This window comes from Nuphar pumila, chromosome 13, assembly GCF_984573655.1.
Source record: "Nuphar pumila chromosome 13, dmNupPumi1.hap1.1, whole genome shotgun sequence".
Lineage (NCBI taxonomy): Eukaryota > Viridiplantae > Streptophyta > Magnoliopsida > Nymphaeales > Nymphaeaceae > Nuphar > Nuphar pumila.
This window is the reverse complement of record NC_143261.1, coordinates 4,393,012-4,406,952: the sequence shown is the minus strand read 5'-3', so window position 1 is coordinate 4,406,952 and position 13,941 is coordinate 4,393,012. Positions and strand designations below refer to the sequence as shown.

The 13,941-nt window shown below is 37.7% G+C and overlaps 1 protein-coding gene across 1 annotated transcript; it reads left to right on the top strand.

Moving 5' to 3' along the window:
* Positions 1 to 9,535: 9,535 nt before the first annotated feature.
* On the top strand, positions 9,536 to 12,930 carry LOC149817576 (F-box protein At5g51380-like). Its single transcript, XM_089983962.1, has 2 exons — positions 9,536 to 10,943; positions 12,059 to 12,930. The coding sequence occupies exons 1-2, from the start codon at positions 9,742 to 9,744 to the stop codon at positions 12,324 to 12,326; spliced, it is 1,470 nt and encodes a 489-aa protein (XP_089840088.1). The 5' UTR covers positions 9,536 to 9,741; the 3' UTR covers positions 12,327 to 12,930.
* The last annotated feature ends 1,011 nt before the right edge of the window (positions 12,931 to 13,941 follow it).

Here is a 13,941-nt window from a genome sequence, read left to right as displayed (position 1 = left end):
CAATGAATTTCAAATATAGTATTATATTTGAGAAAAGGCAAAAATGTCCTAAAATACTTGAGAATCAAAATTTTGGACATGGGGTGGATTTCAGCAATTAGTAACGCTTTTCCATAAATGTGCCATTTTGCAAGGACATTATAAGCATTTTTTGTAAATAAAATTTAATAATTTATAAAAATACAATAAAAAGAATAAAAAACTCAATTATATCAAAACATTTTTCTTGAGTTTATATCCGACAAAAAATGAATATTTCAAAAAATTTATAATATTTATATTCAAGTTAAATATGGTAACATCTTAACCATTTAAAATGTTCATGAACTGGACACACTGACAGCCTTCAAAGGGTATCTTTGATATTTTTTGTGGCATTCAGGGGTACCCTGAAAGCAAATGTAACGACATGGCAACAAAACTATAACTTTCCTGGCTTTTTCCCTCCTTACTGATATGTCTCGTGTTTGGAGAGTTGTTTTTCAACTCCAACCCTTTAAAGGGTTAGACATGCTCATTATCTGCAGGGGGAAGAAATGTCCTTATTTTGGCAAACATGCTTAATTTTCTTAAGAAAATGCATGATAGAATTCACTTCAAAGTATCCATCATAAATACCTTTAATAGTTCCATGATCCTAGGGACATATGGGAAAAGCTAAGATTGATAATGAAGAAGATTTTGATGGCTATTACCTTAAAACTTCTCTTTTGAGATTTTGCATGACATGTCACATGGATATGGCTAAAAAATAATAAGGCATGCCTTTTTTTTTCATTACGATTATAAATTATGATGTTTTTACACCCATATAGGACATGAGGTTTTTACACCATGAGCTTGGTGTTTTTTCTTAATTATTTAGAAAATACTTTACAATAGGATAATATGTGAGATTAAATTAGATTAGCCTTGTAACCTCTAAAAATTGTAGCAATAAGGGGGGTAATTAATAAAAGGTGGTTTTTTAGGATAAGTATACACAATTCATAGCCTAGCGATAATGTCCCAGAAAGCTTTTTTTTTAACATAACTTTTTTTTTAATTTAACTTTTTTTTTTAATATTTACACAAAGAAACTGACCCCAGGATCAAAGACCTGGCCACACTGGCTCTGATACTGTACTTATGATCACTGTCTTGACAGCATAAAACTCCATGGGCTTACCTCGTTCCTCAGGAAGCGGCCACGGGCTTGCCCAAGGGGTGATGCTCATGAGATTTTAATGTGAATTGATAGTCAATCAATCACTTTTTTTTTAAAGGTAAGCTGGGAATAACTGAGATTTAAACTTGAAACTCCTTGATTATATGATAGGGCTACCTAACCATTCATCTATCTCATTCTGTCCCAACCGTTTCTACTTTTAAATCGTGGAAAGAAACATGGTTCAGCTCTTTTTAGGAAAAAAAAAATCTTGATGGGATGCCCTTTTTACTTGATCTTGCATGTCATGTATCAGCTTTTCAAGAATCCTAAATCTAGATGGTTTGACAAAGTGTAAGATAAGGACTTTGGGATAATTTCTGTCATAAAATATAGTGGAAAACATGTACTTTTTTTTATGAAGTTTCTATCTTTTTCCTAATAAAACACATGATTGTTCTCTTCTTTTTTCTCTTTTTTTCTATGGTGAGAAGAGTATTTTTGTTATTTAAAATTATTTAGCTCTCGTTAAGTGGCTAAGGCTAATGATAGGTCATGGAAGATCTATAATTGACAATTATTAGATAAACTTATCAAGAATTTTGGAAAAAGAGAGGTCTGTCTTGAAAATTATGAACAAAGCAGGTCACTAAATGAAAATTCTCTTTAAAAAAAAAATGATCTTTCTATATGGTATGGATCTCTGTCCTAGTTTTGAGGAGGTAATCAAATTTCTGTCCATTGATGGGACACTTCTATGATTAGCTTTACTTTACAAGTTATAATCAACTGTGTTGGTTACTTTTTTATAGTTTTGAGTTCGACTGGGCTATAATGCAGAAAGATGCCTCGGAAACACTGTTGAACTTGCTGGGTGCATTTTCTGAAAAGGATACAAGTCTAGTCCTGCTAGCTGGATTGACACATTCCCAAAGATATATATATATATATATATATATATTGAAAGGCAAGCTGGGGTTAGGCCGACCCCTACCAGTTACAGAAAAGACCATTGGGTTTTGAACTTGCAAAGTCCCAACACATGGTGACGTGCACTAAAAGCTCCTACCAAACAAGAGGAGTCCGATTGGTATATATACCACAGACATCACTGTTATTTTGATGTGTTCACATTATGTACAGCAACTCTGCATGATGCAGCGCCACTGACAGCCACCCATCTTGGTATTTCTCATATGGTGTGTGGTCTAGCTCCATCTCCAGAATTGCTGAGATGGGATAATGAAGCCGCTGCATAAAAAATGCCCTCTTTTGAAAATGTGGTGAGTTTATAGCAATATTCTCTGAGGTCAATAAAATATCCAAAAGTTTGTGATAGTTTTAGAATATTTCTTATTTTAAATAAAATAAATTATCAGCTACCTTCGTGGGTAAAGAGCCACTTAGTTGAAGTTTATAAGGGATATGGTTGTTTTTTGACAAAATCTGACTGCATGGGTATGTTTAGAATAATCAACATAGTAGGAATTAACCCTTGCATGGTATTCTTTCCTTATTAAAAACATGACTTTTTGAAGGTTGAAAATTCTATATAATTCAAACCATTAATTTCTTAAATCCCAGAAAATTTGATATATACACCCGAAAAAACATGTTCTAAGGACTGGTTTCGTCTAAACTAAACATGTAGATGAATGGTTAGATGTACAAAAATTTAAAAAAAAGAATATATATATATATATATATATATATATATATATATATATATATATATATATATATATATATATATATATTCACTAGAGGATTTGGAAATAACGAGGGTAGCAAACATTATCCCTTTTAAACATATTTTTTTATGATATTAAAACAATTAAAAAAAAGTCTTTACTTTTATATGTATGCTGAAATTTTCTTGAAACAAACGAAAAAAAATCAAGCCGTAAGGTTGTTTTTTGACATGAATTGTGACATTGAAAGACATCTCCTTGTTGGATTGGTCATGCTGTCAATGACCATTGCAAAATGTCTTTTCATGAAAAGACTTTCCTTTTCGCAAAATTGTATATAGCCAAAGTTTTTTTTTTTTATAGGCAAGCGGGGGTTAGGCAGACCCTACCAGATATCTCTTAAGCCCCATGTAGCAGAGAGATTCGAACCTGGGCCTTCAGCTTGGCACAGAACCCAGCTTACCACATGGGATACCACCTCGGTGGTGTATATAGCCAAAGTTCTTTGTTGGAAAGTGCTACTGTTCAACGTAAGGATTTGGATAGCATTTACAAAGATGTATCCTTATTCTCAATAGTTTACTTAGTAGAAAACATATACTAGGTTAGCCATGTTCTTTGATTACATGCATATTTACAGTGATCAAAAATTGATGGCTCATATTGCATCAAAACTTGGCAAAATACAAATTATGTTTTATCATTGAAATGATTTGCTGAAAAAAATGATTTTCAGTGAATAAACAATAATTAAGCACATTTACATATTAAGATTAAGTAAAAAATATATGCACTATGTATTTTATAAGCGTCTCAGTGGTTTAGGACATAAACTGTTTAGAAACTACTTATCACCCTGATACTATCGTGTTTATTTTTAAGGAATGGAAATTTACACTGGATACTATCATGGACGAAGGAAGTTTTCAAAAATTGGTGCCTATGTTTTGACCATCTTTCAAAATTGCACTTAAGTTTCAAAAATATTTTGAAAAAAGCACTTGTGTTATGTTAAATTAGCAATATCTGAGGGAGGATTTGACATTAAGCTTATAGCAAAATATTAAATATAACCTTTAAAATTTGGTTAAGTGCTTTTTTTTCCTTTTCTCCTTCAATGTTCAATCTCTGCTTTTTATTGGATGAATAATTAATTCGTATTGGCAGGGACATGATGTTGATGATCTAACGACCAATACATTTTATGGTTAGATCCATTGCAATGGAAATCAAAATCAAGGGAAAAGTTATTATTTCAAAACCCACCTAATTAACTTTTTTCATTCTACCGAAAAAAAAAAACACTTAACTTTTATTCTTTTACCCCTTGTTTGGATCACTTTATAAACAACTCCTTACCATTTATATTTATTTTAGGTAACAAATTTTGGTGTTTGGATCATTTACTTTTATTTTTTATAATAACATTTTATAAATTTCACCTCTTTTTTTTTTAAAAGTGAGACCTACTTTTTTTTTTGTTGAGTGCCTGTTTTTTTTCATTCATTCCACCCACATCACCATTACCACCATCATCACCACCACCATTACTATCATCATTACCACCACCACTTCTCCATCACTACCGCCACCACCACCATCATCATCACCACTACAACCACCACCACCATCACCATCATTATCGTCATCACCAATTGCCATTCTTGCCATCATCATTTCTCTATCATTACTATCACCATTACCACCACCACTTCTCCATCACCTCCGCCACCATCATCACCATTGCTACCATCACTACTACCATCGTCACTAATGGCACCATCATTATTGTCTGTTTTTTTTTTTTTTGAGAGAAAAAATAATCTATTCAGAATACTATAAAAAGGAGAGTAGGACCGGTGAAGGAAAGTCACCAAAATCTTGCTACAAAGGACAAATACTATATATTCATAAAAAAGAAAACAGGTGAACTTACTCAACTGTTTGAGGGTAAAAGCATAACCTTTTTGTACTTACCCGGTATATGTTAGCAGTAACTATAGCTAATTTTAAGAAAGAACCAAAACTGTGGTGCCTTGTGGAAAACTTTTAAATTTTAGTTGCACTCTTGAGTTTTGCACAAAAATTTAGTTACTATTATGTAGGCATCCTTCTATTATGAGTGCACCAGGTTTAAAAAAAGTTTTTTTCCCGTCTGAAAGCCTAAAATTTTCACTTAGGCATCAATGGTAAATTTATCCAAACAAGCATAAAAAAGAATTTGATTGCGTCATCGATCCATCACAGCAACAAGACATGCTAACAAAAATGACAATCTAACTGGGGTCGAATGAAGTAGCTGGACATATGGTAATGTCACACTAACATAACTAGCTCTCGTAATTAGCAACACGAGCAAATCCAACATGTTTTTTTTTATTTATAACCCGAAGAAACTGCACTTGGCATGAAGACCTGGTTGCGCTAGCTCAGACTGCCATACCTACAGTCGTCGTATTGGCAACCTCTGCCTCTAGAGCCTATGCTGTGCGTCGGCTTGCGCAGAGGAAAGATACTCATGAAAATCTAACCTTGATTGCCCGTCTAGCGGTCAAGGCCTCTACGCCCTTGGGGCAAATCCAACATGGGTTATTCAGGCTAGACTCATTTATAGCCACCAGACACTGCTGGGGCTTGTTTTGTCTGGCTCATTCAATCATAAATCAAGATCTTACAAGCCAAGCCAAGCTAGCTCTTCAAAATTTTTATAGTGTTTATAGTTAGAATAGAACACCTACCCTGTTGGTTCTTATAAGCATACCCATCCAACTAGTTGACCAAACATATTCTTTTTAACATGTATTGTACATAGATATTATATAAGCACATCTGTATGAACCTAGCCAAGCCAAGCCGAGCCAAACGTCCATTGCAAATGCTAGGCTAGCTTACACTACCCGAGTTGCTTGTAGTTCCGGTCACTGAGATCAGTTTAACAACTTTAAATGAGATTCAGGTGAGCAGAACCAAACCGAGGCATGAGCAGCTCGGTTCGTTTACCATCCCTAATCATAACTGAGGGGTCTTGGTTTCGAACCCCACCAAGGTTAAACCCAGCTTGCCTTTCCAAAAATAGAGAAAAGGCTATCTAATCCTTTATAAGTACACTTTTTGAGATCTTTAATGAAGCCCTTAATTAGGCATCTGTTTTATGAAACATGCTCCTTTGCCCTGTAACTTTGTACTTTTTAACTTGAGAATATCTTTCTTGGCAATGATGGCAGCTAGAGCTTTTTATTGAGTGCTTTTCTCAAGTAGAAAAGTTTGTAAAGGACGTTCCTTGGAAAGGGAGGATGATGTATCACTTTGATATGGCCTTCAAGTGCAAGTTTGTGTACCCACAAGACCAGAGGTTTAAGGGATTGAGTTCCGCTAATTATCTAACATACAAGAGTAACATCCCCTTGAAAACTTTGTAAGGTTAATGTTATGAACATTATTTTATATATATAAAAGATGGTCATGGACATATATGATGGCCTAAGACTTGATCAGCATGAGTTTTCTGTGCTGCAAGCTCACTCATAAGCTGTTAACTTCAGTTCACATCTTGCTTATTTCCAATCAATATCAATTTTACTGTGTTAAATTATCTATTATTTATTTTAAAATTTTATAGTGTTTAACATAAATATACTTAAAAGTTCCCAATACCTTTCTAAAAAATGAAATTTGAATTTATCCCAAGTTTTTCTGTTGGCAAGCTGTGGATCTTGGGTTTCTTCATTAAGGGTGGATCTTGGGTTTCTTCATTAAGGGTTTGCTATACATTGCCTTAGATCTCGGACTTGAGGCAATCATCAAGCCTAAGGATCTAAGATCCTACGATCTCAGATCCCTGAATGTCTGGTCCTCTCCTCCCTAAATCAGACCAAAAAACATTGGATTCAGTGTGGTTATAAGGATCTCAAATCCTCAGATTTGGTGTGGGTCTCATGCCAAATCCAAACTCGAGTCAGGAGATCCTCGAATTTGTGGGCCAATTAAACACCCTACATTTGGTTTGCTGCACCACACAAATCAAATTTGATTTTGAGTCATATGAATCGGAATCACAAGAGGCCCCTTGTGATTCCGATTCTCACGTAAATGAGAAAACAACTCATGTTTCTCACAGCTCATTTTTTTGGATTAGCCTGTGATTAGGACCAATTCAATCTTGTAAATTGGATCAGTTTGATTCTTATGAGCCTTTTTTTTGCATGAATGGTGCGACCGTGTGAGGCATCATAACACAACTTGATTGGCACCATTGAAAGTTTGATGGTGCATCAATGAATGAGCACCATTTTTGCGTAATCAACTATACTTGTAGTACAACTTTTTTCTAGGATCCCATCTTTGTAAAATCATTAGAAATGCTATATCTGATACCCAAAATGCTGAGATGAATGTGGCAAATGCAAGCAATTTTCATGAATTATTCTTTTTTAATAAAATCAGGGAGAAACCATCCATTTTTAGATCCCCAAGATGTAATTTTGTGAATTATATGTTCTTCGTCAGTGTAAAACTCCACAGGTACTCTCCCTCATGCCTGCCGTTAAAAGTTATCTGACCCATTATCCATGTGATCCATGTGTGTCCAAGCTGTCTGCACAGCATAAAAATCAAACACTGAACACAAGGAACATTTCTTTTCCAATCGAAACAAATGCTGTACCTAGTACAGTTGTTACAGAACAAACAGAACATGTATTCTGTCTGTTATGTTCTCCTGTTCCGTCCAATCTTGGTCGCACCATCAAACACACCCTTATGTTTCAGCTTGCATGCAGGATGCACTCGAACTCGAGATGTCCCTTCATTTCATAACAAATTGGCCCACAAATGTGGCCTCGTGTAAGAGGCCTGCCTTTTGTATAATTTGGCAATGCTTTACAATTAGCACTGGTTCACCTTTCCTGTCTATACACGCTAAGATGGCTTATGGTTCAATGAGTAGCCATGCGCACCTATCAGTAAAGGGATCTACTAGTGAGAACAAATGATGCCAGACTTTTCCCAAGCTTGGAAAAGGTAATGTAATGAATGGATCGTACCATTTATCCATAGATGCCTATGACTTATCCTTAGATGTCTCTCTTGAAGATCGGTGTGAGATGATATACTGGTTTTCTTTTGGTATTTGAACAAAGTAGTGTTACAAGTTTGTTCTTGGCAAAATCCCTGCTAGAGAAAATCTTGCGATATTTAACAAAAATGGATTCTTTAAGAACAATTAAAAAAGCAATTGCATATATAAAACATAACAATATAAATAAAAAACAGAAAAAAATTACATAATTGTTTATCGTGATAAAACTTGGTTTTCTCAAAATAGGTGATATTTTGAACATCTAGTGTTTTGTTGTTTCATAATGGCTTTTGAAAGCATAGGCGGAGTTAGGTGGGGGCAGAACTGGGTGGTAGCCCAGTCCCACCTCCCAACCCAGTTAAAAAAAAAAAAAATTAAAAGCCCAGCCCTGACTGCAGCAAATAGTTTGATTTGTCCATATGAAATAGATTCTTATTAATAATTGTAGCCATTTTTTATTTTATCTCAAAAAAAAAATTCCGGGGGCGCTGCCCCGGAACCCCAGACTATCACACCAATTTTTTTTTCTACACCCCTGTTTGCCCCCCCCCCCCCCCTCACATGAATCCTATCTACGCCCCTGTTTGAAAGTATCACATGTTTGGACAAAGGGATGGCAGTGGACCGGGGAAAGCGGGGTCCCGCCCTGCCTCATCACCGTTTGAACCGGGGATGGAGGTTCTAATCTTGAGGCGGGGCGGGGGTGGAGACCTTGTCCCCCGCCCCGCCCCACTGCCATCCCTATTTGGACACGCTGTTCACTCTAGGTTGGCAGCTTCCTAATGGATTTCTTTCACACATGTTTGGCATGAAATGAGGTATCACCAACTTCATGAATTCATTACCAACGGGGGCTCTGGTTGTCTGGTAGGAGCAGCTAGTGCAAGTCACCTTGTCTTGGGACGTTGCAGGTTCAAAACCCAATGGTACAGTTGTATAACTGTTAGGGGTCTGCCTAACCCCAGCTTGCCTTTCATAAAAAAAAAACTTCATGAATTCATTGCAGTTTCTGATCTTGGTGTGGTGCTCCACTTGAGGTATCGGTTTTCCACACTATCGAACGAAAAAGAGAGGAAGTCTCGGCAACCTCGCTATCATTTCCCTATTATTAAAAAGTTCTAACGGGTAGAAAATTTTCATTCCATATTAGTAAAAAGCTCCAACGGATAGAAAATTTTGAATAAGATGGTACTCTCAAGTCAGCAGGGCTAACTTCTAAAATTATTTCAAAGGGCAACCTCGCAAGTTTATCCTGGGTTTTCTTCCTTGGAAATTACCAAAATATCCCTCGATGCAATAAATTGAATGATTGGCGAGCGCTGTTAAGTTGCCTCAATATCTAAGTTTGGACTCATGCTCTTCTCATCACATTTTCAAGACAATGAATGTTGATATCTAACCAAGAAACTATACGATAGAATGAAGATAGGATCCATCATTCTTTTATTTTTCCAAGTTAACACGCATAGATGTTCCAATCAAACTCCAAGAACCTCAAACCTTTAAAAAAAATAACCAATTTGGAGATAGGGATGCATGTATCATATTTGAAATACTTATTGGTCATAAATGTCATTTTAACCTTTGTTCACCTACAAGGGGATGATCATTAATTGATGCAGATAATCAGAAAGAAGATGGGACTAAAACATTTTCCTTCATTCCCTTCTTCTTTCTGGTGTCGCCAAATGCAAATGAATTTTACCCTTTTCCACGTATAGAAATCGGTTTTGTGACACAAACACAAAGGCAACAAGAAAGGCAAAGGGGAAGAATCCCCAAATGCAGATGATGCCCCCTGTTGCCCCCCAATCCCCCAAAACCCAATGCCTTGTCTCAAGCCCCCAACAAAACCCACCCTCCCTCGGAAGCCCCAAACCAGCAGCTGGTTCCCCACACTCTTCCTCACCCACAACCCCAAAACCCTAAACGGCCATGTGTTCCTCAAGATGCAGCTAGAGGGAGAGCAAGGAACCGACCTCACCCTCCTCCTCTCTGACCAACTCCTGGCAAGAATCTTCTCAAAGCTCCCACTGCCTCATCTCTCATGCTCCCTTGTGTGCAAGAGGTGGTGCAGGATCCATGGTACCCTCTTCCACACCTTGAAGCTCCGTGATTGGAACTTTCTAGAACATGGTAGGCTCGTTTCCAGGTTCCCCAACCTCACAGACGTGGACCTGATCAATGCTTGCATCAAGAGGACACCCACCTGCAATTGGGGTTTGGTGCTCACCCACAACATGGTCACCATCCCCCTCGATTGGTCGGATTTCGATCTTTCCGGCCGGCTTCTCGGCGAGGTTAGGCGGTTGTCGCCGGAGTTGCTGGATCGGGGATTGAGGGTACTCGCTGGAGGGTGCCCCAACCTCCGGAAACTCAGGTTGGTCGACGTCTCCGGCCCGATCGACGACGAGGGCAGGGCGTTTTCGACCGACGAGGGGCCGCCCCCCGATACCGGGTTGTCGAGGATCGCGGCCGAATGCCTGATGCTGCAGGATTTGGAGCTGCACCGGTCCACGGACTGGTCGTTGAGGTCGATCTCGAATTGCAGGAATCTGCAGGTGTTGAAGGTGGTGGGATGCTCGGAGGGGTTGTACGAATCGGTGGTTTCGGACGTTGGTCTGACGACATTGGCTCATGGATGCAAGCGGTTGGTGAAATTGGAGCTGAGCGGGTGCGAGGGGAGCTACGATGGGATCAGCGCGATTGGGCAGTGTTGCTTCATGTTGGAGGAGCTCACGTTGTGTGATCACCGGATGGACGGGGGGTGGGTCGCCGGGCTAAAGTTCTGCGGGAACTTGAAGACCTTGAGGCTGCAGAGTTGTAGGAGGATCGACTCGGATCCAGGTCCCGCCGAGTACTTGGGGTCGTGCCGGACGCTGGAGAGGTTGCAATTCCAGCGATGCAATGTGCGCGACAAGCAGGGCGTCGGCGCCTTGTTTATGGTGTGCGGAACCGTGAGAGAACTTGAGTTTCAGGATTGTTGGGGTTTGGACAATGAGATCTTTAGCATTGCTAGCAGTTGCAGGTATATGACGATTTCAGCAATTCTTAATTTCACTCTTATATGTAGCTGAAGTTTGATACTTGATAGATGTGCTGTGGTTGGTAAGAGTAATTTCACGTTAACTCCTGGTTACTTTGATTGATGGTGAGTTGGTGTTTTTGCTATAAATGATTATAAGATATTAAATGTGCCTCTGCCACCTGAAGAACTCGCGTCACGCATTTGGATATCCTGCACTTCGTTTATTTTATTAGCTTTCTCTAGATATTGACAGCATTTTTAACCTCATGCTAGTAAGTTTGAGCTATAATTGGAGATGCATCTGAAACTAGAGGATTACTAAATGCAACTGTACAATTTTTCCGCAACTTTGGATGACTTACCAAATTTGCTTCTGATCTTTTCTCTGATTTTTGGGTGAGTTGGTTTATTTCATCAACTTTAGTGAAATTTGGATATTTTTTATCTTTCAGCTGTGGAACTCCTGAGTCATTTCAATTTATTTATTGAGAAATGTCCATACATCTTGCTTTATTAGATTTTTCCTTCAAAACAAATCTTGCTTTTATTATATTAGGAAAATCAAATACATGCCTTTCAAAGCTCCTGGACATCATCACAACTTCATATGTTAATGCCATGGACTCTGATTATCTTTTAGGCTGAGAAAGTATGACAACTAAAGCTACAACATGTGTTCAGTCGTTTGATTGGTTCCCAGTTGTGTTGATAACCACAAACTACTTACTACTTGCAATTGAAATTGATCTGAGCTAGTTGGCTCACTCACTTGGATTGATTGTAGCCCATGCCTGCTACAAGGTTTATTTGGAATTGGCCAAAATGTGATTTGGTCTCAGCTAGGTTATTGGACCTTCAAAATGTCCATCTGCTGCAAAAAATCTACATCAACAATCTCCCATCTGTGTCCTAATTCGTTTTTTACATGATGTAGACTCTTGGACCTTAGATTTAATGACCATGGCCAACAGCTGTAATAATTAAAACTCAAATTTTATAATCCGTATCAATGATCTCTTGCTCCCTTTATTTCAGTTTTGCTATACACTATTAGCTCAGAGAAACTGTGGCTGTTTGTCATCATAAACTTTATACCATTTTGTCTTTCTCCACAGGAGAGTGAAGTTACTGTCATTGGAAGGCTGCTCTTTGTTGACAATGGAAGGCCTGGAGTCTGTGGTTCTTTCTTGGAAGGAGCTTCAAAGGATGAGAGTTATTTCATGTAACAATATAAAGGATAGTGAAGTTACACCTGCATTGGCCAGTGTCTTTTCAGTCCTCAAAGAGTTGAAATGGCGACCAGACACTAAATCTGTTCTTGCAGCTAGCCTTGCAGGGACAGGAATGGGAGCCAAAGGTGGCAAGTTTTTTAAGAGGGTATAAATTTCTAAATCCTGAATCTGCTGATCTCCAAATGGCATGTATTTGCATGTCTCTTGCATTGATGACACAGTCGCAAATTGGCCATCCATTTTTCAGCAATATGGTTAATAGAAGAAGGTGCTTAGTATCTTCCTAAAATCCCGGTGAAGGGAGAGGATGATCATTTGTACCATACTAGCACAATTTCATCCATTTTGCATCAAAATCTTCTTTTGTGCAGCAGCACTTCTATATGTCTATTTCAAATTCCACTTTCGCTGAATATGTAACAACTCCCTTTCCTCTTATGCCATTTGCATCCTGGTCATCAGAAAACTGGGATAGCTGGCAGAGGAACCAAAGGTTATTTAGCGGCTACCACATCAAACTGCTGCAACAATCTGTTATATTTAGGCTTTTGACATATGTGTAGGACCATTAATTGTTTACTTTTGTATTCATAGATTCAGCCATTACATCTGTTGTAGCAGATTTAGTGTATCTTAGCCTGGCATGTTGTCGCTTGCATGCAGTTTCATATAGCCATTACATCTGTTGTAGCAGATTTATTTTCTTTCATTTATTTGAAGAACTACTACGTTGCTGCTTTTTCTCCTCTTAAAAAGCCAAAACTCTATGCATCAGAGACTAAAAATTGCTTAGGTTCTTAAAAATTTCTAGTGTAAATAATACATTCATAATGTAAATGTTTGACCCGGTTATATGCAGCTCCATCTGAGCAGATAGAAATATTGAGCTTGTAGGAAGTTCTGGTATTGATAGTCCTTGCACATGGTATGTTATGTTTCCTCCCATACATCATTCTTCATGTGTTGGAAAGCCATAAAATCAAGTGGGTGATTGCAACAATAGAGTTCAATAAAGCAAGTAACTTTCACATTGTATTATGAGTAGTACCACTCTCTCTAGAAGTTATGATTGCCTTACCGAAACAACTGTCAGTCGTTGTCTATGGGAACCATTTATTAATGCAATCATTCATACTTTATCAGGCTTTCTTTTTTTTATAGGATTATGCTAGGTTAAAATTTACCTTAACTAAGAAAAGTGAATCTTATTGATTTTCCAATGCCTGGCTGTTGCATGAATTTTTGTGCTTGTACCATGCTCTACAGCAGCTGCAAAATTGTGTGCAGGGCTGTTATTGCGGTCCTTTTGTGTGAAATGAGACACCATATTCTGGTCTCACAATGAAACATTTTTACTAACACGGGATAAGACTCAAAATCCATTGGTTCTTACATGTGACCGGTATTGTTTGGTCCCAACTTGAAACTTAGCCGGGTCAACCTAGTGAGCTCACCAGTTTATTAGATCTATCTCTTTGTTTCTGGAAATTTTTTTCTTTCTTTTTATGTATAAAGGAGAGTAAAATTATACTTGAGTACAATGGTACAAATGTCTATGACGTCAACATGTTAACATTTAAGTAACAAATAAATGACATTCCGTGATGTAACTAGTATTTAGGCATAAAATATACAAGTTATAGAATGTTGGCTGATGTAGTATATTGACTATGAACTATTATGCATAAATTGTCCAAGTCCACAACAACTATCATGAGATGAGGACGTGACCTTGTGAAATTAATACAAATTAAAAAATAATCATG

Bases quoted from the DNA above. Each gene is read 5' to 3' on its own strand.
- LOC149817576 (XM_089983962.1), top strand. From the start codon at position 9,742: ATGCCTTGTCTCAAGCCCCCAACAAAACCCACCCTCCCTCGGAAGCCC. The intron at 10,944-12,058 runs GTATATGACGAT...CTTTCTCCACAG, and splicing joins AGCATTGCTAGCAGTTGCAG to GAGAGTGAAGTTACTGTCAT.